This window comes from Pan troglodytes, chromosome 18, assembly GCF_028858775.2.
Source record: "Pan troglodytes isolate AG18354 chromosome 18, NHGRI_mPanTro3-v2.0_pri, whole genome shotgun sequence".
Lineage (NCBI taxonomy): Eukaryota > Metazoa > Chordata > Mammalia > Primates > Hominidae > Pan > Pan troglodytes.
Genome location: NC_072416.2, coordinates 3,080,355 through 3,103,516, shown reverse-complemented (window position 1 = coordinate 3,103,516; position 23,162 = coordinate 3,080,355). Strand labels below are relative to the sequence as shown.

Genomic DNA, 23,162 nt, shown 5'->3' with positions numbered 1-23,162 from the left:
CGGCTCTGCTACATATTCGCAATGTAAACCTTCCGTTTTTTTCTGGGATTTTTTTCCTTGTCTTTTCATTACAATCTAAACAGCTTCCAGGGGCATCAGAAACTGAAACGCTATCTTCTTCTGTTTGAAATGGTTCTAAAGCTGCTTTAATAATGGCCCAATCATTCCATACTGTAAGTGGAATGATATTACCCTTCCTACCTGCTTGTTTTAGTTCCTTACCAATTCTTTTCCAATCTTTTAGATCTAAAGTTCCTTGTTCTGGAAACCATGGGCAAAATTGTTCTATTATTTGAAATAGCTTGATTAGATTTTTTGTAGATACTTTAACTCCCCCTCTTTTTAAAAGAATTTTAATAAAGCTGAGATAAGAGGCATATTTACTTTTAATTTGCCCCATTATCACCCTAGCTTCTTCCGAGCGCACAAGCTTACCGTAAGGCTGACTGTAGACGTACTCGGGATCTCTCGTCGACTTGTCCTCAATGACCACGCTCGAGCGTACCTTCACCCTAGAGAAAAGCCTCCACGTTGGGCACCAGATGTAGGGGTGGGTTGCCCCTACACACCTGTGGGTGTTTCTCGTAAGGTGGAACGAGAGACTTAGGAAAGAAAAAGACACAGAGACAAAGTATAGAGAAAGAAATAAGGGGACCCGGGGAACCAGCGTTCAGCATATGGAGGATCCCCTATGGAGGATCCCGTATGGAGGATCCCGTATGGAGGATCCCCTATGTAGGATCCCGCCAGCCTCTGAGTTCCCTTCGTATTTATTGATCATTTGTGGGTGTTTCTCTAAGAGGGGGATGTGTCAGGGTCACAAGACAATTGTGGGGAGAGGGTCAGCAGACAAACACGTGAACAAAGGTCTTTGCATCATAGACAATGTAAAGGATTAAGTGCTGTGCTTTTAGATATGCATACACATAAACATCTCAATGCTTTACAAAGCAGTATTGCTGCCCGCAGGTCCCACCTCCGGCCCTAAGGCGGTTTTTCCCTATCTCAGTAGATGGAGCATACAATCGGGTTTTATACCGAGACATTCCATTGCCCAGGGACAGGCAGGAGACAGATGCCTTCCTCTTGTCTCAACTGCAAGAGGCATGCCTTCCTCTTTTACTAATCCTCCTCAGCACAGACCCTTTACGGGTGTCGGGCTGGGGGACGGTCAGGTCTTTCCCTTCCCACGAGGCCATATGTCAGACTATCACATGGGGAGAAACCTTGGACAATACCTGGCTTTCCTAGGCAGAGGTCCCTGCGGCCTTCCGCAGTTTTTGTGTCCCTGGGTACTTGAGATTAGGGAGTGGTGATGACTCTTAAGGAGCATGCTGCATTCAAGCATTTGTTTAACAAAGCACATCTTGCACTGCCCTTAATCCATTTAACTGAGTTGACACAGCACACGTTTCAGAGAGCACGGGGTTGGGGGTAAGGTTATAGATTAACAGAATCTCAAGGCAGAAGAATTTTTCTTAGTACAGAACAAAATGGAGTCTCCTATGTCTACTTCTTTCTACATAGACACAGTAACAATCTGATCTCTCTTGCTTTTCCCCACAGGGACGTGTGGTCAGAATCAGGGCCTAGAACCCTGGGGAGGGTGCGGCGCAGGCTAGGGCCAAGGATGTTGCCACCGTGAGATCTCCACGGGCTGAGCCTGCTTGGGCCGGAAAGATGCCAGCCTCGATCCAGGAGTTTCCTGAAAAGTCCCCATAAAACTGGCCGTTAGACATGTAACTGGACATATGATGCCAGTTACACATGTAACTGGCCAGGCGCGGTGGCTCATGCCTGTAATCCCAGCGCTTTGGGAGGCTGAGGTGGGTGGATCACTAGGTAAGGAGTTCAAGACCAGCCTGGCCAACATGGTGAAACCCAGTCTCTAATTAAAACTACAAAAATTAGCCGGACGCAGTGGCAGGTGCCTGTAATCCCAGCTACTTGGGAAGCTGAGGCAGGAGAATTGCTTGAACCCAGGCGGCAGAGGTTGCAGTGAGCCGAGATCACGCCACTGCACTCCAGCCTGGGCAACAGAGTGAGACTCTGTCTCAAAAAAGAAAAAAAAAAAAGTGAGTCGGGGTCGGGCGCGGTGGCTCACGCCTGTAATCCCAGCACTTTGGGAGGCCGAGGCGGGCAGATCACGAGGTCAGGAGTTCGAGACCATCCTGGCCAACACGGTGAAACCCCGTCTCTACTAAAAATACAAAAAATTAGCCGGGCGTGGTGGTGGGCGCCTGTAGTCCCAGCTACTCGGGAGGCTGAGGCAGGAGAATCGCTTGAACCCAGGAGGTGGAGCTTGCAGTAAGCCGAGATCGCGCCATTGCACTCCAGCCTGGACGACAGAGCGAGACTCTGTCTCAAAAAAAGAAAAAAACGAAAAGCGAGTCGGCCCACAGGGTCCTGTTTCAGGGTCTCCCAGAGGCATGGACTTTTCCAGACTGGTCTCCAAGATAACAGAAAAAGGGGCTGGAGGCCCTGGGAGCGGCTCCCCAGGAAGGGGAGACCTGGTGCCCATCCCTGCTTTCTTCCCTGCCTGAATTCCCCAACACGAGCTGATCGCCTCCTGTGTGCCAGGCGCGTTCCGGGTTCTTGGGTTGCATCCGGGAGCACCTGGTCCGCAGGTACGCAGAGGATGAGGAAATGGACGGAGCCAGATCCCCTCCGCTTCCTTGTGAAGGCGGAGAGACTCCGGGGCCGGAGCTGCGGCGCTGGCCCGACCGACCCCTGCGCCCCCTGCACCCCAACTCGCCGCCTGGGGCGCGCGGGAGGCGGACGAAGCGGTAGGTCCCGGGTTCCCGCGAGGTGGGCGGGGAGCCGCCGCGCCGGGGCTCGTCAGCAGAGTGTGCCGGCCCCTGGACGAGGTGCGCATGCGTCCTGGGGGCGCTTTCCGGCAGCGTGGCGGAACCAGCCACTTCGTTTCGCGCCGTTTAGCGACACCTGCGCGCGGCAGCAGTGCGGCCGTCATGGCGTCGCCCTTCAGCGGGGCGCTGCAGCTGACGGACCTGGATGACTTCATCGGGCCGTCTCAGGTGGGCCGGCCTGGGCGGGCGGGGGCGAGGCTGCGCTCGGTGCCCTGTCGCGCGGAGGGAAATTGCTCTGCGCCCCACTTCCTCCCCTGAGGAATGAGATCCGAATCCCGGGAGCCCGGTCTGGGCCGTCAGGGACTCTATCGACCCGGGCGCGGGGCCTCAGAAACTGAGGCCCGCTTCTTACCAACAAGGAAACTGAGGCCAGGGAGGGCGGCGCCCCCCAAGCCGCTCCTGTGCCCCATGGTGTCCGGGCGGGCTGCGTGGGAGGGTCCAGTGGTCGCGGGCTCGCGCCGGCCTGCCCAACCCAGAGGAGGCAGCAGAGGCGGCTCCCACACATCCCTAACCCTAACCCGACCCCTGGGTCGCAGCTGGAGGGCGGCGGGGCCCGGGCCGGGGCCTCTTCCCCTGCGCAGGACGCCTTGTCAGGCTTCAGGACCCCCAAGCCACAGCCTTTGCATCTGCATAAACGGGTGCGGTGGGGACCCCACCTCAGTTGAGGGCAGTGCGGGCGGCCCGCTAGACGCCCCGCAGTGGCTCCTCAGTAGAGGTGTCCTTAACGTCGCCCTGGTGGGCCGGACAGCTACCCTTGAACCCGGGAGGCTGCAGGCGCCCTTTTCTGGGTGCACCTGCCTGTCCATGGCCAACAGCCCCGCGGGGCCAGAGCTGAGCAGGGCGAGAGGCGGGCTGCTGGGAGCGCTTCTGGCAGGGATGAGCTGGGAGGCGGCTTTCTGGGCTGCCAGGGTTCTCAAGGAGAAGAGAGAGAAATCCACTTGTTTCCCGGGCACTGAGCAGGAGGTGGTCTCCAAACAGATCCAAGCACACGTCCTCTCGATGGGCAGTGCAACTCTGGTCTCTGTGGTGGTCACGCCCCCTGTTCACGTGAAGGGTGAAGGTCAGTGTTGGTGGTGTCTCCGCAGGTGGGTAGTTTGCAGGCGCTGTTAGCACTGGCCTTCCTGCACACTGGGAACTTCAGTGCCGCAGGATGTTGGGAACCCGATCCCTCGGTGAGAGCAGTGGGGCAGGAAGAAGACGGTGGGACCAGCCTCAGTCCCTGAGTGCATGGCTCCTGGCAGAGCCTTCAGGCCGTGCGGCTGGGCAGCCATCCTTGAGGCCTGGCCTCCCAGGGAACCTCCGCCCACTCACAGGGGCTGACTTGGGGTCTCTTCCTGCTCTAGGAGTGCATCAAGCCTGTCAAAGTGGAAAAAAGGGCGGGAAGTGGCGTGGCCAAGATTCGCATTGAAGATGACGGGAGCTACTTCCAAATTAACCAAGTAAGGCACAGGAGGCTGCTCCACTATCTCTCCTGCCCGGCTGATCCGAAACACTTTTCTCTGCTTCCTCCCGTCACAGAGCTGTGACCCTGAGACGCTCCAGGTCTCACCAGTCCTTTCCCACTGGTCGAATTCACCTGCCATCTGGGAGGCCGGGGGTCAGGATGCCTGGGGCAGGTGAATGAGCAGCACCCAGGCCAAACAGCTTGATCTGCTCAGCAGAGGGGCTATTTGCAGAGATGGTGGATCCTGTCTGCGTCCGCCTGTTCCTCCTAGTTCTAACCATGTAAGATTTTCTAATTCAGACCCCTCGTTCTTTTTTTTGTTTGTTTGTTTGTTTGATACAGAGTCTCCCTCTATGGCCCAGGCTGGAGTGCAGTGGCATGATCTCGGCTCACTGCAAGCTCTGCCTCCCGGGTTCACACCATTCTCCTGCCTCAGCCTCCCGAGTAGCTGGGACTACAGGCGGCCACCACCACGCCCAGCTAATGTTTTTTGTATTTTAAGTACAGACGGGGTTTCACCGTGTTAGCCAGGATGGTCTCGATCTCCTGACCTCGTGATCCACCCGCCTCGGCCTCCCAAAGTGCTGGGATGACAGGCGTGAGCCACCGCGCCCGGCCCAGACCCCTCATTCTTAAAGAATAACACTTCCTCTCTAAGTGATAAGATCCTGATGAAACTGTTAAAATTCAGGCTGGGCGCGGTGGCTCACGCTTGTAATCCCAGCACTTTGGGAGGCCGGATCACCTGAGGTCAGGAGTTCGAGACCAGCCTGGCCAACCCCCATCTCTACTAAAAATACAAAAATTAGTTGGGTGTCGTGGCGCATGCCTGTAATCCCAGCTACTCAAGAGGGTGAGGCAGGAGAATCACTTGAACCTGGGAGGTAGGGACTGCAGTGAACCGAGATTGCTTCACTGCACTCCAGCCTGAGAGACAGAGACTCCATCTCAAAAAAATAAAGAAACTGGGCCTGGCACGGTGGCTCAGGCCTGTAATCCCAGCACTTTGGGAGGCCGAGGCGGGTGGATCACGAGGTCAGGAGATCGAGACCATCCTGGCTAACACGGTGAAACCCCGTCTCTACTAAAAATACAAAACAAAAATTAGCCAGGCGTGGTGGCGGGTGCCTGTAGTCCCAGCTACTGGGAAGCTGAGGCAGGAGAATGGCGTGAGCCTGGGAGGCGGAGTTTGCAGTAAGCCTAGATCGTGCCACTGCATTCTAGCCTGGGTGACAGAGCGAGACTCCATCTCAAAAAAAAAAAAAAAAAAAAAGAAACTATTAAAATTCACCTGTCTGCCATTTGGACTCTAAAAAACGTCTGCCTGATCTCATGAACCACTGCACCAAGAGACGATTTCCAGCCCAGCACTGGGGGCCCAGCCCACAAACGAAGGGAACCCCTGGAAGGTGCTGGGGTGCTGGTAGGCGCAGCTGTCGGCGCAGTGGCAGTTGGTTTGGAGGAGCCTGTCAGCCTCTGCCCAGCACCCTGTGGCAGGCAAGGCTTTGTGCCTTGGGGCAGAACCAACGTAGGAATACAAGGCGAGCTCAGATTGTGATACACAGGCCTAGCAGAGAGCTGGGCTGCGAGGGGTTCCCACCCAGTTCCCACCCAGTCGCCTTGCTCCTCTGGCTGTATTCCGGGCCACTGCAGCACCCCTGGCCCTGCTCAAACCATTCCTGCCTTTGCAGGAGAAGTTGGGGGAGCTCGAACTGGGTGCGTTTTGCATGTAAGAAAAGTTGCTGAGGCATGTCCCGGAGGCCCCCGACTGGAACACCTTGTTCCTGCATCTGTTTGGCGGGTCTGACGGTTGTTTCTGCCCCGCCCACCGGAGGCCAGGCTCCCAGGCTTCCTCCCTCTGCTCTCCTCTTCCTGTGCCTTCGTCCTTTCCTCCTTTGTCCTCAGCTTTCCCGCCTCCTCCTTTCAGAGCCCACCTTCGGCATTTTCCTGCCCTACAGCCCCGTGAGTGTGCACCGGGGCCAGCACCCCGTCCAGGGCCCCATGGGTGAGTGGGGTGGCTGCTGCTTTGCTGAGATACCGGTGGCAAGCCTTAGCCCTGTGATTCGGATGCACTAACCAAGTGGTACCAAGAAGCAGACTTGACGGCGTTATGAAACTGTAGAGCGTGCGTGTGCATTTTTGTAATACATACCTAATTTTTAAAAATTCAGCGGCACACAAGCCCAGCCAGCAGCCATGTTGGTTGTCGGTTATGAGCTGGACTCCACTATCCTCTGTCTCCATGTCCTCGTGCAGAGGGGGCCCCTGTGCACCGGGTTCTTCTCCCTTGTAGGACGGCGGGACCCGGAGGCTGGAGAAGGCCAAGGTCTCGCTAAACGACTGCCTGGCGTGCAGCGGCTGCATCACCTCCGCAGAGACCGTGCTTATCACCCAGCAGAGCCACGAGGAGCTGAAGAAGGTTCTAGATGCTAACAAGGTAAGCGGTGGTCGGCCTGGGGACTCTGCTTTAACCTGAAATCCATCCCAGCAGCCGACAACGCGTTTTGCCAAGGGCAGCTCGTGTGGTGCCGCCGTCCTTCATGCGGGTGGCGCCTGCCTTTTTGAGGCTTGGAATCTTGGTGATTTGTCAGTGGGCTCCAGTGGTCAATGTGTCAGGCCCCGAACTTCAGGTTCTAAATATACATCAAAATGACACCCCTACTGGGCGCGGGGGCTCACGCCTGTCATCCCAGCACTTTGGGAGGCTGAGCCGGGTGGATCACCTGAGGTCAGGAGTTCGAGACCACCGTGGCCAACATGGTGAAACCCCGTCTCTACTAAAAATACAAGAATTAGCCAGGTGTGGTGGCACATGCCTGTAATCCCAGCTACTAGAGAGGCTGAGGCAGGAGAATCACTTGAACCCAGGAGACAGAGGTTGCAGTGAGCCGAGATCGCGCCATTACACACCAGCCTGGTGATAGAGTGAGACTCCATCAAAAAAAAACGATACCCTTGGCCAGGCACGGTGGTTCACGCCTGTAATCCCATCTACCCAGGAGGCTGAACCTGGGAGGCGGAGGTTGCATGCAGTGAGCTCTGATCGCACCACTGCACTCCAGCCCGGGCAACAGAGTGAGACTCTGTGTTAAAAAAAAAAGAAGACTCTTGATGGAGCTGGCCTACCCTCTCCACAGCTGACAGCATCTCACCATGCGGCTCTGGCCACCAGGAATCAGCATAAGGCCGGCAGAGTAAGCAGCATCTTCCCCTTGCTTTGCAGATGGCGGCACCCAGTCAGCAGAGGCTGGTTGTAGTTTCGGTCTCACCACAGTCTAGAGCATCGCTAGCTGCACGGTTTCAGCTGAATCCTACAGACACTGCCAGGAAATTAACCTCATTCTTTAAAAAAATAGGTAGGCTTTGAACCTGGGGTAACACTGCCGCTCCAAATCAAGGGGGCGTCTGAGTAAGCCCAGGCCCCTCGCGCCTCTGAGTCACTGACACGCCACCCAGCCCTGAACTTCAGCGCTACAGAAACTTTATTCCCTCTGTGACCTCAGCCTGAAGTTTTGATTTGACATTTGAGAGCAGTGCCTTCTCACAGAACACGTCTGCATTCTGACTGTGCACTTTCTCTAAGCTGGGGCTGACCAACTCCTTGTACTTTTTAGCTGACAATATTAAGGCACTCTCTCCGGGGCTCTGTTGGGTTCAGCCAAGGTCAGCTTCTGCTGACTTTGGTTATGTGCCTGGAGCTGGGCTTGGGGAGGATCTGGGTGTCTTGAGAGCCCCCAGCTAACTAGGCTCCAGTGCCTGGTGCCTCACTGGGAATGAAGGGGCTGGACCTCATGGTTACTGTGTGCCTTTCACAGGTAACCACCATGTCCAGTCCCTTCATTCCCAGTGAGGCAGGCCTGTGCGCCTTGTAACCAGCAGACTGCCTGTCATCCAGCTGTGTCCCGGGTCCCTCACACTGGAAACCTGGTGACACTGGCAGGTGCCCCATGGCTCCTGTCTGACCCACGTCCAGTTGGTGCCTGAGCAGTGCTTTGGCACTGGGAGCCTGACCTAGTGTCCCAGGGAAAACCTGGCCTGGGGCAGCCCATGGTTCTGCAGATGGAAGGTGTGGATTTCGTCCCCACCGGAATAGGAAGCAAGTTCAAAGATTTTTACTTAGAGATGACGATGACGGGCAAGTGGGGCACAGCGAGTCCTCCGACCACGGGTTACACGAGGGAGGAATGACAAGTCAGGCAGAGAGAGAGGGACCCACACGCGGGTGCCTCTGCTGGGTCCAGGGCATGATCAGGCAGGTTTACTGAGCAGTCCTAATGGCTGGGCTTGGAGCTGGCTGGCGTGTTCCAGGAGTCCTGCTGTGTGTGAGGGGTGGCCACTATGGCAGGTCTGCACACTCAGGGTCCGAGGGGCCAGTCCAGCAGGCTGTGTCCAGCTGTGCCCTAGGGAGGGTCACCGGGAGCAGTGCACGTGGCAATTCCCTGGACCAGCCGCGCTGAAGAGCTGGGAGGGTGGAGGACTGAGCTGCTGGGTGGCTGCCCTGCCTCGGGTGGGAAAGCAAGGCCTGCGTTCACAGGGGATGCCGAGGCAACGTGGCTTTAGGAGGTCCCCACGGTGGGGCCGGGGCTTTGGCGCAACGTGGCTTTAGGAGGTCCCCACGGTGGGGCCGGGGCTTTGGCGCAACGTGGCTTTAGGAGGTCCCCACGGTGGGGCCGGGGCTTTGGCACGGCAAGCAGGTGCGACACACGTGCCCTGGCAGCACCATGGTGGTCCACACACCGGCGTGTGCTCGCGTGGGCGTCCCGCATGGGGTTAACCAGGCACCCACCTGCACCTTCCAGGGGTGCACTTCGTCTTCGACACCGCCTTCTCAAGGCACTTCAGCCTCCTGGAGAGCCAGCGAGAGTTTGTGCGGCGATTCCGAGGACAGGCCGACTGCAGACAGGCGCTGCCCCTGCTGGCCTCCGCCTGCCCAGGTGTGCTCATGGTGCGGGTGGTGGGAGAGTCAAGTTCAAGTGCAGTTGAAACGTGAGGTGATATGGACACGAATGACAAGGCGGGGGCATGGGGGGTGGAGACGCAAGCCGGTTTTGCGGGACGGGTTGGAAATGTCAGCACAAATGGCCTTTTCTGGAGAAGAGGCTGCCCTCCCGTGGGAGCCACGCGCAGTCACCTCAGGTCCCTAGGCGGTGTCGCCTGCACGCCGAGCTCCGCGTGGTGGTGGGGAGAACAGGAGTGAGCACTCTTTAATGTCATCATGATCTCCTGTATGAGCGGGCCCGCCCCCAGAATGTCGTGCTGCTGCCTGTGGGTGCGGGGGCCGCCGTGCGCCCCCGCCAGCCCCGTGCGCCCCCGCCAGCCCCGTGTGCCCCCTGTCACCTCAGGCTGGATCTGCTATGCCGAGAAGACCCACGGCAGTTTCATCCTCCCCCACATCAGCACCGCCCGGTCCCCGCAGCAGGTCATGGGCTCCCTGGTCAAGGACTTCTTCGCCCAGCAGCAGGTAACGGTGTTGGGCCAGCCCCAGACTCGGGCTGGGGAGCGGCCAGAAGTGACTACGCTGGCCTCTTGCCATGAGGCTGCAGGAAACAGAGTCCTCGCCGTGGTGTGCGGCCTTCCCGAGTACACCTCCACCCTTGTTCCCTCCTGGTTCAGGCCCCTCCTCTTCTGCAGCAGAGGGCTTCGTTCTGATCCAGAGGTGCTCACTGCTCACCCAGAGGCAGCCAGGCCTGAGGCTGAGGGAGCAGGAGGCCCTGGGCAGTCCGGGCCTGGAGCCCACCCCTCCGGCCACCAGGTCCACGAGGATGCCCAGCATGACCCCCACCTGAGGCCCAGCGGGATAGAAGCCTGACGACACTCAGCCAGCAGGGGGCGGGAGAGGGCGAGGGCGGCCCCGGTGGTGCCTGGGCCTCGAGCGCCCATGTCCCCTGCGGCACCTCGAGCGCCCATGTCCCCTGCGGCACCTCTTGCCTGACTGCACGCGGATTTTCACCCGTGGCTGGAGCTGGTTGGTTCCCCCGTGATATCCGTTTCCCCGGCTGGTGTGCAGTGAGAGGGTCCGAGCCGTGGGAAGGCCACTTCTCCTCCGCTGGACTTGGCTGTTAGGGAGCGCAGGCAGGCTGGGAACGGGTCAGTGTCATTTTCTGTCACAGCCAGGGCCCGTCCTGTCCAGGGACACATCCGCAGAGCCGGCAGGAGGCTTGCTGGGAAATGGAGTGAGGCTCACTGTCCCTTGGGGTCCGGCCTGGCTGCAGGATGGCTGAGTTCCAGGTCACGTCTCAGCCACCTTACTGCTGGGATTGGGGAGACAAGTGTTTGTTTCTCCTTGTAGCACTTGACCCCCGACAAGATCTACCACGTCACGGTGATGCCCTGCTATGACAAAAAGCTGGAAGCCTCCAGACCCGACTTTTTCAACCAGGAGCACCAGACACGGGATGTGGACTGTGTCCTCACAACAGGTGCGGTCACGCCGTGTGGCCCTGAGCCCTCAAGCCTCCTGGTCTGCTTCCTGAGCCCTGGGCACAGGTGGCGACTGCCCGGGATCCTGCCTGCGGGGGCCCTGGCTGGAGTGTGGGGGCTCGCGTGCGTGCACGTACCTTCGTCTCTCCCCTTGGAGCCAGGTGGGCCCATTTGCAGCTGGCCTGTCTTGGGGACCTGCAGCCAGGTGGCGCTCAGTAATACCTCCTTGTTGGCTCTGAAATGAGTCTTTGGAGGTGGGCAGAGATTCTCGAATGCAGCCTCTTCAGCTCCCATGAGTCACCCCATTCCTGAGTCGAGCAGCCCCACAGTCTCCCAAATGTGAGGCAGAAAAGCAAACTGTGGCCGGGCATGGTGGCTCACGCCTGTAATCCCAGCACTTTGGGAGGCAGAGGTGGGTGGATCACGAGGTCAGGAGTTCAAGACCAGCCTGGCCGAGATGATGAAACCCCATGTCTACTAAAAATACGAAAATTAGCCGGGAGTAGTGGTGGTGCTCCTGTAATCCCAGCTACTCGGGAGGCTGAGGCAGGAGAGTCACTTGATCCCGGGGGGCAGAGGTCGTAGTGAGCCGAGATCGTACCATTGCACTCCAGCCTGGGCGGCAGAGTGAGACTCCGTCTCAAAAAAAAAAAGAAAAGCAGATTGCCTAAGAGGATGGACAGATGGACACTGGGTGAGCAGAGTGGCCTGGCCGCTGGCACACCTCCCTGGGCAGGACCAGGCAGCCTCCAGAGGGGCTTCAGGAGTGACCGGGCCTGGCCTCCCCACCACAGGCTAGGGTGGACATTTGGGGCCTTCTGGGGCCAAAGTGCAGACTGCTGGGGATGCAGGTGGCTTGGATGTTCTCTGACTTTGTTGCTGGGAGCTCCGCTAAAGAGTGTCTGCGCTGTGGCTTCTTTGCAGGAGAAGTTTTCAGGTTGCTGGAGGAAGAGGGCGTCTCCCTCCCCGACCTGGAACCAGCCCCTCTGGACAGCCTGTACGTATGTCTGCCACCAAGAACTGTTATTTTAGCTTCTAACGCTGCCTCTGAGGATAGCATCCCCCTGCTCTGGGCTTGCCTCCCCGCAGCCCATCTTGGCGTCCACAGAAGTGGCTGAATAGCCAGGCGCAGTAGCTCACGCCTGTCACCCCAGCACTTTGGGAGGCCAAGGTGGGCAGATCACCTGAGGTCAGGAGTTCAAGACCAGCTCGGCCAACATGGTGAAACCTCATCTCTACTAAAAATGCAAAATTTAGCCAGGCATGGTGGTAATCCATGCCAGGCCCTGTAATCCCAGCTACTTGGGAGGTTGAGGCATGAGAATTGCTTGAACCCAGGAGGCGGAGCTTGCAGTGAGCCGAGATCACGCCACTGCACTCCAGCCTGGGCGACAGAGCAAGACTCCGTCTCAAAAAAAAAAAAAAAGAAGGCCGGGCGCGGTGGCTCACGCCTGTAATCCCAGCACTTTGGGAGGCCGAGGCGGGCGGATCACGAGGTCAGGAGATCGAGACCATCCTGGCTAACACGGTGAAACCCCGTCTCTACTAAAAATACAAAAAATTAGCCGGGCGTGGTAGCGGGCGCCTGTAGTCCCAGCTACTCGGGAGGCTGAGGCAGGAGAATGGCGTGAACCCGGGAGGCGGAGCTTGCAGTGAGCCGAGATCGCGCCACTGCACTCCAGCCTGGGCGACAGAGCGAGACTCCGTCTCAAAAAAAAAAAAAAAAAAAAAAAGAAGTGGCTGGGCTCCTGTGATGGCTGGTGACACAGGAGCTGTTCCTCTGTGTCTGTGACTTGTCTCCCACTTGGAAATGCAAACGCTCATGTGTGAGGGACAGAGGCCCTGCTCGGGAGGTTGGCAGGCAGCAGCCCCAGCTGTGCTGAGGCCCCTCCCTCCTTGCCAGGTGCAGCGGTGCCTCTGCAGAGGAGCCCAGCAGCCATCGGGGAGGGGGCTCGGGGGGCTACCTGGAGCACGTGTTCCGGCACGCGGCCCGAGAGCTCTTTGGAATCCATGTGGCTGAGGTTACCTACAAACCCCTGAGGTCAGTGGGATGGGCCAGATTTCTGGGCAGAGCGGCCACACAGCCCCCAGCCTTCCTCGGGCTGCTGCCTCCCCTGGGGTCCTCCCACAGAGGTGGGCTGGGTGGAGGGCGGGCTCATGGTGTGAAGGCACCTAAGCACTCCAGGCCTCAGTCGGCCCATTGTGGGGGATGGTGACCCTGAGCCCAAGAGGCCAGCATGGGCAAAGGTGATGGGTGCCTGGCGCAGGCACGCGACCACATCCCAGGAGGGAGGGCCAGGGCCTCACAGACATCCCTGGGGAGGGAGGCCTGTTTCACAGACAGCCCGAGGCTGGAGGTGAGGTCCCCTGCTGGACTCGAGGAAGTGAGCCTTCCACCCTCTCTCTCCGTTCTTGTCCTTCCCTCTGCCCAGGAGAGTGGGAGAGAGCCCTGGGAGCTGCCCGGTCATCCCCTGGAGCCCAGCAGGCCTCCCCTTCCAGGCAGGCAGGAGCCTGGTGGGTGTGCCATGTAGACAAACCCCGCCTGTGCCCCCCAGGAACAAAGACTTCCAGGAGGTGACACTGGAGAAGGAGGGCCAGGTGCTGCTGCACTTCGCAATGGCGTACGGCTTCCGCAACATCCAGAACCTGGTGCAGAGGCTCAAACGAGGGCGCTGCCCCTACCACTATGTGGAGGTCATGGCCTGCCCCTCAGGTAGCTCCTGCAAGGGACAGGACACGAGGACCCCTTCTGGGAGCAGAGCTGTGGGCCACCATCCACCAGGCTGGGAGTGGGAGGAAGTGGGGCACAGAGGGGGCCCGGTCACCTCCCTGCTCCCTAGTGGTCAGGAAGCTTGGCTGGGGCGCAGGCTGTGACCCCTGTCCCGTCTGCTCTCCCATAGGCTGCCTGAACGGCGGGGGCCAGCTCCAGGCCCCAGACAGGCCCAGCAGAGAGCTCCTCCAGCACGTGGAGAGACTGTACGGCATGGTCCGGGCTGAGGCGCCCGAGGACGCGCCTGGGGTTCGGGAGCTGTACACACACTGGCTGCAGGGCACGGACTCGGAGTGTGCAGGTCGCTTGCTGCATACGCAGTACCACGCCGTGGAGAAGGCCAGCACTGGCCTGGGCATCCGGTGGTAGGGGCTGCAGGACCAGGACTCCCAGGAGGCCGTGTCCATGTGTGACAGCAGAACCACATGCCCCAAGACCCCAGGGCTCCCCCCAAAATTCTGAGTGAGCTGCAGGGTGTGCTGGGACCCGAGTAGGAGCTAGGACTGGCCAGGACCCGCAGCCGCCTCGTCACCTCCAGTTGGGTGCCTCTGGGTTCCCACTGGCTCTGCCCAGGTGGGGTGGGGTGGCCCAGGCAGCAGAAGGTTCCCTGAGGTCCCAGAGCCTGTTCCGTTGGCCCTGGGCCGAGGCCCACAGGTGCTGCCCTTGCTGTTGCTGGTCGGGCACCCAAGTGCGTGAGGGGCTTCAGCCTGTCCCGGGGTTGCCTGAGGCAGAGCAAGACGGGTTCTCACCCCTGACTTCTGGAGGCTTCCCTTGAAGCTCTGTGCAAAAGGTGGGAGACAGAGCTGGACCTGCAGGGGTGGTCCCGCCACAACCCTGCGTGTGGACCCTGGCAGGAGGAGGTGCCAGGCCCCTGGAAAGCAGGGGTTACCGTTACGAGGCTGTGGTCCGGGGCAAGCCAAGTACAAAGCAGCAGCCATCGCTGGCTGCATCATCCCCCAGCCAGGTCCCCACCAGGCCTGTCTCCCAGCGTTTGTCTAATAAATGCACCCCTCCTAAAACACGCCTACGAAAACAGCTCCTCTCCTGGCACATCTGCCAACACTGAGAACGGCCTTTCAAAGCTTTATTCATAGTTCGGAGGCCCCGTGTGCCCCACTTCCCAGACACCCAGGTCTCGGCGCCCACACAGGCCCCACTGAGTGATCCTGTGTGTCCACCCGGGAAGCACCAGCTTGCCCACCCTCCGAGGCTGGGCAGATGGCTGGCCAGGGCCTCGAAGAAGGTTCCAGAGGTGGCCCTCATGTGGGTCCAGCTGGCCGAGGTCACGAGGAGGGACGCAGGCCCCAGCCCTGTGAGGGTCTGGGTGGCTCACTCGTGTGGGGCTGCACTCAGGAGCCCCCACTGCAGCGCAAGGAGGGCCCGCGCCTGTGGCTGCCGCGGCTCGCCCGCCTGTTCGAAGCGCGCCCGCTCCTTGCAGAGCGCCTCCAGGACGTCGGCGGGGACCGCCTTGCCCGTGAACTTGCGCACCGGCTCCTCTCTGCAGGGAGGGGTGCAGTGAGGCGCAGGGCCCACTGCCCACGCGGGAGCATGGCGCCGAGGGGTGGGCGGGCAGGCAGGCACTTAATGAGCAGCCTCCCCCAAGCCAGAGATGCTCACTCAGCCCAACACGCAGTCCCCAGATGCCTTCCTAAGGGTCCACGTAACGGTGGAGGCCCCGGGACAACAGCCATACTCACGCCACCCGCAGGAAGGGGTTGTAGAGGCGCTCCTCGCCCAGAGTCGACGGCACTGTGGGCACGTCATCCTCATCCCTCTTCTGGAGTGACCACAGGCCCCGGTCACCATTAGGCCTTGTCTGAGAGGCCCCCCACCTCCGAAGCCTGTTCCCTCCCCCCCAACCCTCTTGCCGCGGCGGGAAAGGGGCCGTGCCTTAGCCCAGGACAGCTTGGCTCTCACGTGGTCGTTGCAGGGCTCCACTTTCTGGGCAAACTCCAGGTTGCTGAGCGTGTGCTCGTGGCCGCAGAACACCTTCTGGAGGAAGAGCGCTCGGTGAGCGCGCACGCGGCCAGGAAGCGGGGAAAGTGCTTGCGCCGGGGGCCTGGCCTCCCCTGCCCGGTCTGCCCTCAGGTGGGCATTCACTCTGCACCCCTAGCACAGTGAGGGTGCGGAGCGTGGGGGCTGTGCCCACGGGAGAAGAGGGGAGGGCCCAGGCCCGCTCACCGTCTCGGGGGGCAGGGTACCCAGCTCGGCCAGGCTCTGGTACATCTGCTGGGCGCTGCCCTCCAGGCACGAGCCGCAGCCGGCCACCGACAGCGCGTCGCCTGGCGGGGGAGGGCGGGTCAGAGCAGATGGGGCGGGGCCGGCGGGAGGCGGGGTGGGCGCGCTCCGCGCTGCGGGTACCCGAGAACAGGGCGGGTGGGTCCGGGCAATCGTCCTCCCACAGGAAGTAGCTCATGTGGCCGGCGGTGTGGCCGGGCGTCAGGAGGCAACGCACGTGGATGGCCCCGAACTGCGGCGGAGGAGCAGGCGGACCTGTGAGGGCGGGTGGACCCGGGGCGCCCTCCCCGCCCCTCCCGGGAGCGCGCGCTCACCCGCAGCTCCTCGCCGTGCGCCAGCCTGCGCGTCAGCGAGAAGATGCGCTCGTCCGCGCCCAGCACCGCCAGCCCGGGACGCAGCCGCGCCAGCTCCGGGTTTCCCCGCGCGTGGTCCCTGCGGGCGGGCGGGCGGGCGGGGGCCGGGTTAGGTCGGGTTGGGACAAGGTGGCGTCCTCGTGCCTCCCCGCGCCCCGCCGGCGCTCACCAGTGATGGTGGGTGGTCAGCACAGCGGTCAGAGACACCCCCTCCCGGCCCACGATCTCCAGCAGCTGAAAGGGACGGGAGTGACGATAACACAGACGGTCCCGGTGGCCCACTCCCTCCATATCGGGATCCGCCGCGCTCACTGCCCCAGGCCGGCCAGAGCCCCGGTTAGCGCCGGGGAGCGGGGACCCAGCGGGCGGTGACTGCGTCCAGCGCGTGCAGGGACCGCCAGGCAGCAGCGAAAGGGCGGAGGCCAGAGGCGCCGTAACTTCAGGGAGCCCCAAGATAAACAAGGAACCCCAGCCGCCAATGACTTCCGGAGAGCAGAGCACGTGGGGGATCGCTCCTGCCAGGGGGGTCGGGGAGGCTCTCGGGGGACACGGCCGGGTCCCTGCGGCCCGCGGCCTGCCCTCACCCTCTTGGGCACAGCCACGTCCACGGCCACCGCCTCGCGCGTGAGCTCCTCGATGACCAGGTACATGTAGTTGTCCTCGAGCACGGGGATGACCTTGACCTTCATGGTCACGGAGCTCGGCCACCGGTGCCTGCTCCAAAACAGGCCCCCCAGCCCACGGTGCCCCTTCAGGGCGGGGCCCGCTCTCCACACCCTAGGAAGGGCTGTGCGAAGCGGGCTCGGTCAACACGCTGGGGGCCAAAAGAGAAGCCCGGCTCCCCAGGAACTCCCCGGCACTCGCGTGGAATTCCACGCACCGGGCTCCAGCAGGAGCGGAAGCCGGCCGGTCCCCAACCAGCCCCGGCTCCGCCCCCAGTCTGAGCCCCAGTCCCCAAAGGCCACGCCTTCCTCCCAGGCCCCGCCCCTCGGCCCCCCGCCCTGCCGCCGCAAGACCCCTGACCCGGGACAGCCGCGTTCCCCCGCCGCCCGCCTCACCGGCACGGCTGCGCTGAGAGCCCGAAGGACAGACAGACGGAGGCGGGGCCTCGGCCGCCGGTCACGGGGTCCGGACTGAGCGCGGCGCTGGGCTCGGGAGCCGCCAACCGCCCCCCTCCGCGGACGCGCCCCGCCCCCGCCCCCGCCCGGCCCGGATCCTGCGCGCGATGAGACCACAAGGCCCGCCGGCGGTGCGCGTGCCCGGTGGGGCGCCACGCGCACGCTCCGACCCCGCCGCGCCCGGCGCTGGCACCTCCTCCAGGAAGCCCTCCCGACGCCCCGGCTGAGCCAGTCGTTTCCGAGTTCTCCGGCCCCTGATGGGGACGTCTGCGCCCCTCTTCTCAGGCCAGAGGTGCAGAGATATACCTCCCCGTCCCGGGGCTCAGTCAGCACTGCTAGGTACACAGAAGGTGTCCAGCGAGTGTAGCTCAGGGCATCCTGCGGGCGGGCTGCCGCTCCGTTCCGCGTGCTCGTCCGCTGCGCCCAGGCTGGGCGCTTTCACGCACCTGGTTCCATCTGCACAGGGTATGTGCAGGGGGCGCTGGGCCGCATTCCCCAGATGGGGAAACGGAGGCATGGAGAGAGGAAGAGCTATCCTCCCTCCTCAGCAACCACCGGTCTGGCCGGCCCCTGTGGGCGGTGCCCTGGGAGTCACCTGGGACCAACAGAGGCCTTGGCAACGCACGTAGCAGTGCCAGTGGCAGCAGCAGCCATGGGGAAGCCGGGCGTGGAGGCAGCACCGGGCTCGGAGCTGGCCAGGGTTCCCTAGCCTATGGAGCACGCAGCCACCACAGGCCCCAGGCCTGGACCTCCCTCTCGGCGGGTGGAGAATGTGAGTCCTCTGGGACTCGCCGCTCCTGCCATGGGGTTGAAGTCTGCCCGTTCCCCCAAAGGCCAGGAGAGTGCACGTTCCTGCACCCTGGGTCTAATTTCAGCCAGGAGAGGGACTTTTGCAGCTCAGCCAGGCAGGGAGGCGGGACTGGCGACTGCATGGGAGTGGGGCCACAGCCCAGCCTGGGACCCACCTGGGGAATGGGTGGCGGTACCTCCCCAGGTTGTGCTACGAGCCAAGGACTGGCTGCCAGGAGCTCCTGGGGGCACCGCAGTGTGGGCCACCAGCTTGGAAGCAGAGGTCCCACCAGATCTAGCGCTCAATAAGGAGCAGCAGCTGCAGGTGGGTGTGGGGCCCCAGGGTGCTCGTGAGGAGGGAGGGTGCCAGCAGGGCCCACAGACGCCACTTCTCACCTGGCCACCCACAGATCTCCAAGGAGCTGGTCGACATTCAGATCACAACCCACCACCTACATGAGCAGCACGAGGCTGAAATCTTCCAGCTGAAGAGTGAGGTGAGCAGCAGTGAGAACCAGCCTCAGTGCACGGGGGACGGGGGGTGCAGGCCCAGGACACGTGCCCTGCATGGGCATGCACACGCACGTGGCATCTGTGGGTCTTGGCCTGCCTCTAAGTGCTGCGCGCCCCTGAGCGTGCGCCGGGTGAATGTTCACCTACCCCAGGTGGCCCGCGGGCAGGTGCACCTGCTCATGCCAGTTGTCCCACAGATCCTTCGGCTGGAGAGCCGGGTACTGGAGCTGGAGCTGCGAGGAGATGGCACCAGCCAGGGCTGTGCAGTCCCAGTGGAGTCTGACCCCAGGCACCCCCGGGCAGCAGCCCAAGAGCTCAGACACAAAGCCCAGGTGCCTGGACACTCTGATGACCACAGATTCCAGGTTACCATGAGCACATGGAGAGCCTGGCTGGGAAAGGCCAGAGGGAAGCCTCAGCAGGGGCCTCAGTGAAACTGGGGCTCACCCACCCCTTAGCTTTCCCTGCCCTCCCTTCCATTCAGGTGCAGCCCAAGAACACCATGAATCCCGAGAATGAGCAGCACAGGCTGGGGAGCGGCGTGAGTGTGCAGCCACCTAGCTCAGGGGAGAGGGCAGCACCAGAGACCCCAAGCCTAGGGTCTCATCTAGCCAGCCCTGTGTGCCCCACAGCTGCAGGGGGAAGTGAAGCGGGTGCTGGAGCGTCAGGAGGCCTGGCAGCAGGCACTGGTGACGCGTGTGTGAGTGGCCATCTCACCTGGGGCCCCATCCTGGAGCAGAGAGAACCCCTGATCGTGGGCCTGCTGAGCCTCACCCCCGTGTCTTCAGGGCAACCCTGGGCCGGCAGCTGCAGGGAGCCCGAGAGGAGGCCAGGGCAGCCGGGCAGCGACTGGCCACACAGGCTGTGGTGAGGCTCTGCCCTGACTGCTTGGAGACCTGGAGGGTGGGGGCCCCAGAAGCTCAGCCGGGGTCCACTCTCAGGGCACAGGTGGAGGGCTGCTTCCACCCCAGGTGCTGTGCAGCTGCCAAGGCCAGCTCCGTCAGGCAGAGGCCGAAAATGCCCGGCTGCAGCTGCAGCTCAAGAAACTGAAGGATGAGTACGTCCTACGGCTTCAGCACTGCGCCCGGCAGGCAGTGGTGAGCCCTGCAGGAGCACCCTGAGGCCTAGGGAGCCCAAGCCTGGCCTGGGTGTGCTGGATAGCTTCAGGGAGACCCCAGGGCCCCAGCACTGCTCAGCCTGCTGGGGTGGGGGGATGGTTGGAAAAGATGGGGGGTGGGCCCCATGCGGACCCAGCCCGCCGCCTCCAGGAGCACGCAGATGGTGCAGGCCAAGCACCAGCCACCACGGCCCTCCGGACATTCCTGGAGGCGACTCTGGAGGACATCCGGGCAGCGCACCGCAGCCGTGAGCAGCAGCTGGCCCGGGCTGCCCGCAGCTACCACAAGAGGCTGGTGGATCTGAGCCGCAGGCATGAGGAGCTGCTGGTTGCCTACAGGTGGGCCCCGCTGGGATGGGAGGTGTCAGGCATCTGTGGGTCTCTAAGCCTCTGTGCCTCAAAGGCTTGGTGTGCAGCAGGAGTGGCCCCAGACAGACACTAGCCTACCCTGACAGGGCACCTGGGAACCCCCAAGCTATTTTTGACATAGCCAGCTTGGACCTGGAACCATTGCCCGTGCCCCTGGTCACTGACTTCAGCCATCGGGAGGACCAGGTGAGGCTAGAGATCCCCAGAAGCTCCAGGCCCGGGTGCCCCCCACCCACCCACTGCCCCACACTGGCCCCAGGCCTCATCTTGGGCTCAACAGAGACCTCAGCCCCGGGCCTCTGAGGAGCTTGCCTTGTTCAGCCAACTGAAACGTCCCCACCACAAACCTCTGTAGCACGGCGGGCCTGGGGCACTGCTCTCATCCCCAAAAAAGAGACCCGGTGGAGCCTCCCAGGGGGGAACGTCAGAGCCACAGTGAGTGCCCTCATGGGTGTGGGGGAGGCCTGTGGGGGATGGGCAGAGAGCACAACGCCTGCACCCTGGGGCCCCCAGTTGCTCCACCAAGTCCCCGCCAGACAGGGTCTGGTCACAGCAATGCACTCAGTGGCACGTCCCCACCCTGGGGTCCCTCCGTGGGTCCCGGGGACACTGATAATCACAGGAAAGAGAAGAGGGGCTGCTGCAGGTGGAGCTGGCCTTGAACACGGAGGATCAGGGAGAGCACACCTGAGGGAGGTTTCCGCTGAGACCTGGAGGATGCCAGGGGTGGGAGCAGGGCGCCTGGTGACCGGGCCAGCCCTTGCCTCTGGGCCTCCATGTTCCCAGCTGTACAATGGGCAGGGCTCCCCAAGGACCATTTCCTGGGGTTTAGGGCACACCCGTGTGGGGGTGGCATCCCTGTTGATGCTGGAGTCACTGTCTGGGCTGGCCTTGTGGTTTAGCCCTCCCCGAGCAGCCAGCAGACCCCCTGGGCCCGGGCTGTCCCCATACACGGATGGCTCCAAGGCCTGGGGGGGGGGCGCCACAGGAGCACAGGGGGACCCATGCCTCCCTCACTCACTCCCAGGTGTCCCCTCCCGGCTCTGGGAACCTGACTCAGCACGGTCACGTCTGTCCCTGTGTCACCATGCCAGCTCTCAAAACCACTCCTCCTTTCCTCTCCCCTCACAGGGGCCTGGACGCTGCATCCTGGGCCCAGATCCACCAGAAGCTCCGGGACTTCTCCCGCAGCACCCAGGTAGGAGGCAAGGGCTGGCCCAGGCCCCTCCTCACACCATGCCCTAGCTCATGGCTTACATCCCCATGCCAGGCAGAGCTGGAACGGGAGCGGGCACAGCTGCTGGTCCGGGCCACGATGGCTGAAGAGCAACTTTCTGAGCTACAGGAGTACGTGGACCAGCACCTGGGCAGGTGGGCAGAGGGAGCTGGGTGTGACCCCAGGGCCCTGGTCTGGTCGGAATGAAGGATGATGGCTGCCTCAGGCGCTAGAGGCAGACCTGTCCACAGCTGGGCAGGTCACTTAAGCATGGTTCCTCTGAGCAGGTACAAGCACGAAATCCTGAGGCTGAGGAAGCTGGCAGGTGCAGGGGACCCCTGGAAAGTGGGGGCTGTGCCTCCAGCCAAGCCCCAGCATCCAAGGACCGGCAGCCACTAGGCCGTCTCCCAAGGAGCAGAGCAGAGCCCGTCAGCCAGCACAGAACCCTCCCACCCAGCCCCCCATAAAACATGAGTCAGGATAGAACCCACAGAGTCTTTATCGTGTCTAATACTCAGCTGGCCTGAGAAACAAGGCCCCCCGGGATGGGGGCAGAACTAGGTCCGGGGGCAGCCTGGATGGGTATCCGCAAGGAGAAGGCCTCCCCAGCCTGCCCACCCTCAGGAACATCATAAGCCCATACTCGGTCCAGGCCCTCGCCAACCACGGCCACAGGCTGCCAGGTGGGGAGTGGGAAGCGCCCAGACACCACGCGGGCCCCGGCAGGCAGCTCTGTCCGCAGCTTGTCCTCCAGCAGCGGGAGCTGAGGGAGAGAACAGCAGAGTAGAGGGGGCGGGGCCGGTAGAAAACAGCCGCGCTCACCCCCCTAGCCCCAAGCCTAGCACCCACCAGGCAAGCCCAGGCCTCAGAGCAGCAAACACCCTGGGGTGTGGCTGGGGCTTCCCAGCGGGGCTGGCAACCCCGGACCTACCACGCTAGGGGCCAGGAACACAGACACGTTGCGGCAGTCCCTCAGGCTCACCTGCCGGAAGAGAAGTCGCCCCAGCCGGGGAGAGGCCTGGTGGGCACCGGGTCATCGCAGCTTCCGAGTCCCAGCCCCCAGCCCTCGCAGGTGTCAGCCGCACCTTGGGCTGTCAGCGGGTGGCCAGGGATCCCCAGGTTACCTTCCAGAGATCCTTGCGGCGATAGCAGACGCTGCCGGCACAGCCGGCCCTCCAGGCGTGCAGCCGCGCCAGCGCCACCAGCCAGGGGTTCAGCTCGTAGCCCACGGCCGGGCGGAGGCCGCACCTGTGGGCCGCCAGCACCTGTGGGCACCGAGAGTGTGGGAACCAGGATGTGGGCAGGGGCGCCCGCCGGCAGGTGGGCGGTGTGGGGCGGCGAAGACCCAGACGCAGGCACTTACGATCCTGCCGTCGCCAGAGCCCAGATCCACCGTTTTTCCGGGGCGTCCTCGCAGCAGCGACAACACGTGCTCCACCTGCCGCGCGCTCGCGCCGACGTAGGGCACCTGGACCGGGTGGCGGCGAGAGTCCACTGGCCGCTCCCGCCCCGCCCGCAGCCCGGCCCGAACTACCACACGGGGGGGCGGAGCTCACCCCGGCCACGCCCAGACCTTGAGACCCTGAGCGGCAGCCGAGCTCCCCTGCCCGGCCTGGCCCCGCCCCGCACCTGCAGCCGCAGCGGCACGCGCCGGAAGCCGGGCTGGAGCAGCAGCGCCCACACCGCGTAGGCTGCCAAGCCCGAGCCGGCCGCCGCCTGCAGCAGCTCCAGCGCGCCCAGCCGCCGCTCGCGCAGCTCCGTCAGCGCCTCGGCCGGGTCGTCCTGCTCCATGGCTGCGGGACGCGCGGCTCGTCCGCCCAAGGTCCTTCCCGGCTCGGGTCCGCGGCCCTCGCAGCCTGGCCTGGGGCTGGCGGTGTGCCCGGTGGTGTGCCCTCTGCCTCCTGCCGGGAGCCGCCGCGCGACACCGGAAGTGGCCGGCAGAGCCTGC

The 23,162-nt window shown here is 62.4% G+C and overlaps 4 protein-coding genes across 34 annotated transcripts; 2 read left to right on the top strand and 2 right to left on the bottom strand.

Moving 5' to 3' along the window:
• The first annotated feature begins 2,887 nt into the window (after positions 1-2,887).
• CIAO3 (cytosolic iron-sulfur assembly component 3) lies at positions 2,888-14,522 on the top strand. 6 transcript variants are annotated; one of them, XM_063796412.1, is made up of 12 exons: positions 2,958-3,035; positions 4,211-4,592; positions 6,239-6,436; positions 6,605-6,748; positions 7,535-7,667; positions 9,111-9,245; positions 9,654-9,772; positions 10,601-10,730; positions 11,656-11,728; positions 12,635-12,772; positions 13,287-13,444; positions 13,632-14,522. In XM_063796412.1, the coding sequence occupies exons 5-12, from the start codon at positions 7,535-7,537 to the stop codon at positions 13,868-13,870; spliced, it is 1,125 nt and encodes a 374-aa protein (XP_063652482.1). In that variant the 5' UTR covers positions 2,958-3,035; positions 4,211-4,592; positions 6,239-6,436; positions 6,605-6,748; the 3' UTR covers positions 13,871-14,522. The 6 variants fall into 6 exon arrangements, with proteins under 6 accessions (XP_510719.4, XP_054524576.1, XP_063652480.1 ...); XM_063796411.1 differs by having other exon boundaries at positions 13,164-13,444; XM_510719.7 differs by lacking the exon at positions 6,239-6,436 and having other exon boundaries at positions 2,888-3,035; positions 4,211-4,306.
• A 49-nt stretch (positions 14,523-14,571) lies between these two features.
• On the bottom strand, positions 14,572-17,288 carry HAGHL (hydroxyacylglutathione hydrolase like). 10 transcript variants are annotated; one of them, XM_016929100.4, is made up of 9 exons: positions 17,151-17,288; positions 16,677-16,879; positions 16,262-16,326; positions 16,054-16,171; positions 15,863-15,971; positions 15,683-15,783; positions 15,392-15,493; positions 15,199-15,278; positions 14,572-14,999 (listed from the first exon to the last, which is right to left on the bottom strand). In XM_016929100.4, exons 2-9 carry the CDS (start codon positions 16,779-16,781, stop codon positions 14,831-14,833), a joined length of 849 nt encoding a protein of 282 aa, XP_016784589.1. In that variant the 5' UTR covers positions 16,782-16,879; positions 17,151-17,288; the 3' UTR covers positions 14,572-14,830. The 10 variants fall into 10 exon arrangements, with proteins under 10 accessions (XP_016784589.1, XP_063652487.1, XP_063652486.1 ...); XM_063796417.1 differs by having other exon boundaries at positions 15,392-15,490; positions 17,151-17,286; XM_063796416.1 differs by having other exon boundaries at positions 16,677-16,806; positions 17,151-17,229.
• A 519-nt stretch (positions 17,289-17,807) lies between these two features.
• On the top strand, positions 17,808-21,704 carry CCDC78 (coiled-coil domain containing 78). 16 transcript variants are annotated; one of them, XM_016929093.4, is made up of 14 exons: positions 17,810-17,982; positions 18,205-18,324; positions 18,410-18,496; positions 18,710-18,877; positions 18,997-19,053; positions 19,145-19,212; positions 19,301-19,379; positions 19,484-19,609; positions 19,781-19,968; positions 20,085-20,184; positions 20,354-20,433; positions 21,130-21,196; positions 21,273-21,369; positions 21,502-21,704. In XM_016929093.4, exons 1-14 carry the CDS (start codon positions 17,923-17,925, stop codon positions 21,519-21,521), a joined length of 1,317 nt encoding a protein of 438 aa, XP_016784582.1. In that variant the 5' UTR covers positions 17,810-17,922; the 3' UTR covers positions 21,522-21,704. The 16 variants fall into 16 exon arrangements, 15 of the variants coding, with proteins under 15 accessions (XP_016784578.3, XP_016784582.1, XP_016784580.1 ...); XM_054668599.2 differs by having other exon boundaries at positions 17,811-17,982; positions 21,269-21,369; XM_016929091.4 differs by having other exon boundaries at positions 21,130-21,369.
• Positions 21,696-23,147, bottom strand: ANTKMT (adenine nucleotide translocase lysine methyltransferase). Of its 2 annotated transcripts, XM_001157130.8 has the most exons (5): positions 22,844-23,147; positions 22,578-22,682; positions 22,339-22,479; positions 22,146-22,196; positions 21,696-21,977 (listed from the first exon to the last, which is right to left on the bottom strand). In XM_001157130.8, the coding sequence occupies exons 1-5, from the start codon at positions 23,003-23,005 to the stop codon at positions 21,729-21,731; spliced, it is 708 nt and encodes a 235-aa protein (XP_001157130.1). In that variant the 5' UTR covers positions 23,006-23,147; the 3' UTR covers positions 21,696-21,728. The 2 variants fall into 2 exon arrangements, with proteins under 2 accessions (XP_001157130.1, XP_003952795.1); XM_003952746.6 differs by lacking the exon at positions 22,146-22,196 and having other exon boundaries at positions 22,844-23,146.
• Between the last annotated feature and the right edge of the window lie 15 nt (positions 23,148-23,162).

Excerpts from the sequence above, each read along its gene's own strand:
- CIAO3 (XM_054668601.1), top strand. The coding sequence starts at position 2,970 with ATGGCGTCGCCCTTCAGCGGGGCGCTGCAGCTGACGGACCTGGATGAC. Across the intron at positions 6,749-7,534 it reads AGGTTCTAGATGCTAACAAG|ATGGCGGCACCCAGTCAGCA; the intron begins GTAAGCGGTGGT and ends CTTGCTTTGCAG. Across the intron at positions 10,731-11,655 it reads GGACTGTGTCCTCACAACAG|GAGAAGTTTTCAGGTTGCTG; the intron begins GTGCGGTCACGC and ends GCTTCTTTGCAG.
- HAGHL (XM_063796420.1), bottom strand. The coding sequence starts at position 16,781 with ATGAAGGTCAAGGTCATCCCCGTGCTCGAGGACAACTACATGTACCTG. Across the intron at positions 15,494-15,682 it reads GTACCCTGCCCCCCGAGACG|AAGGTGTTCTGCGGCCACGA; the intron begins GTGAGCGGGCCT and ends CTCTTCCTCCAG. Across the intron at positions 15,000-15,391 it reads CCAAGCTGTCCTGGGCTAAG|AGAGGAGCCGGTGCGCAAGT; the intron begins GCACGGCCCCTT and ends CCCTCCCTGCAG.
- CCDC78 (XM_063796398.1), top strand. The coding sequence starts at position 18,013 with ATGGGGTTGAAGTCTGCCCGTTCCCCCAAAGGCCAGGAGAGTGCACGT. Across the intron at positions 19,054-19,144 it reads AGCACAGGCTGGGGAGCGGC|CTGCAGGGGGAAGTGAAGCG; the intron begins GTGAGTGTGCAG and ends TGTGCCCCACAG. Across the intron at positions 19,969-20,084 it reads GAGCTGCTGGTTGCCTACAG|GGCACCTGGGAACCCCCAAG; the intron begins GTGGGCCCCGCT and ends CTACCCTGACAG.
- ANTKMT (XM_001157130.8), bottom strand. The coding sequence starts at position 23,005 with ATGGAGCAGGACGACCCGGCCGAGGCGCTGACGGAGCTGCGCGAGCGG. Across the intron at positions 22,480-22,577 it reads GCTCTGGCGACGGCAGGATC|GTGCTGGCGGCCCACAGGTG; the intron begins GTAAGTGCCTGC and ends CGGTGCCCACAG. Across the intron at positions 21,978-22,145 it reads TGTTCCTGGCCCCTAGCGTG|CTCCCGCTGCTGGAGGACAA; the intron begins GTAGGTCCGGGG and ends TCTCTCCCTCAG.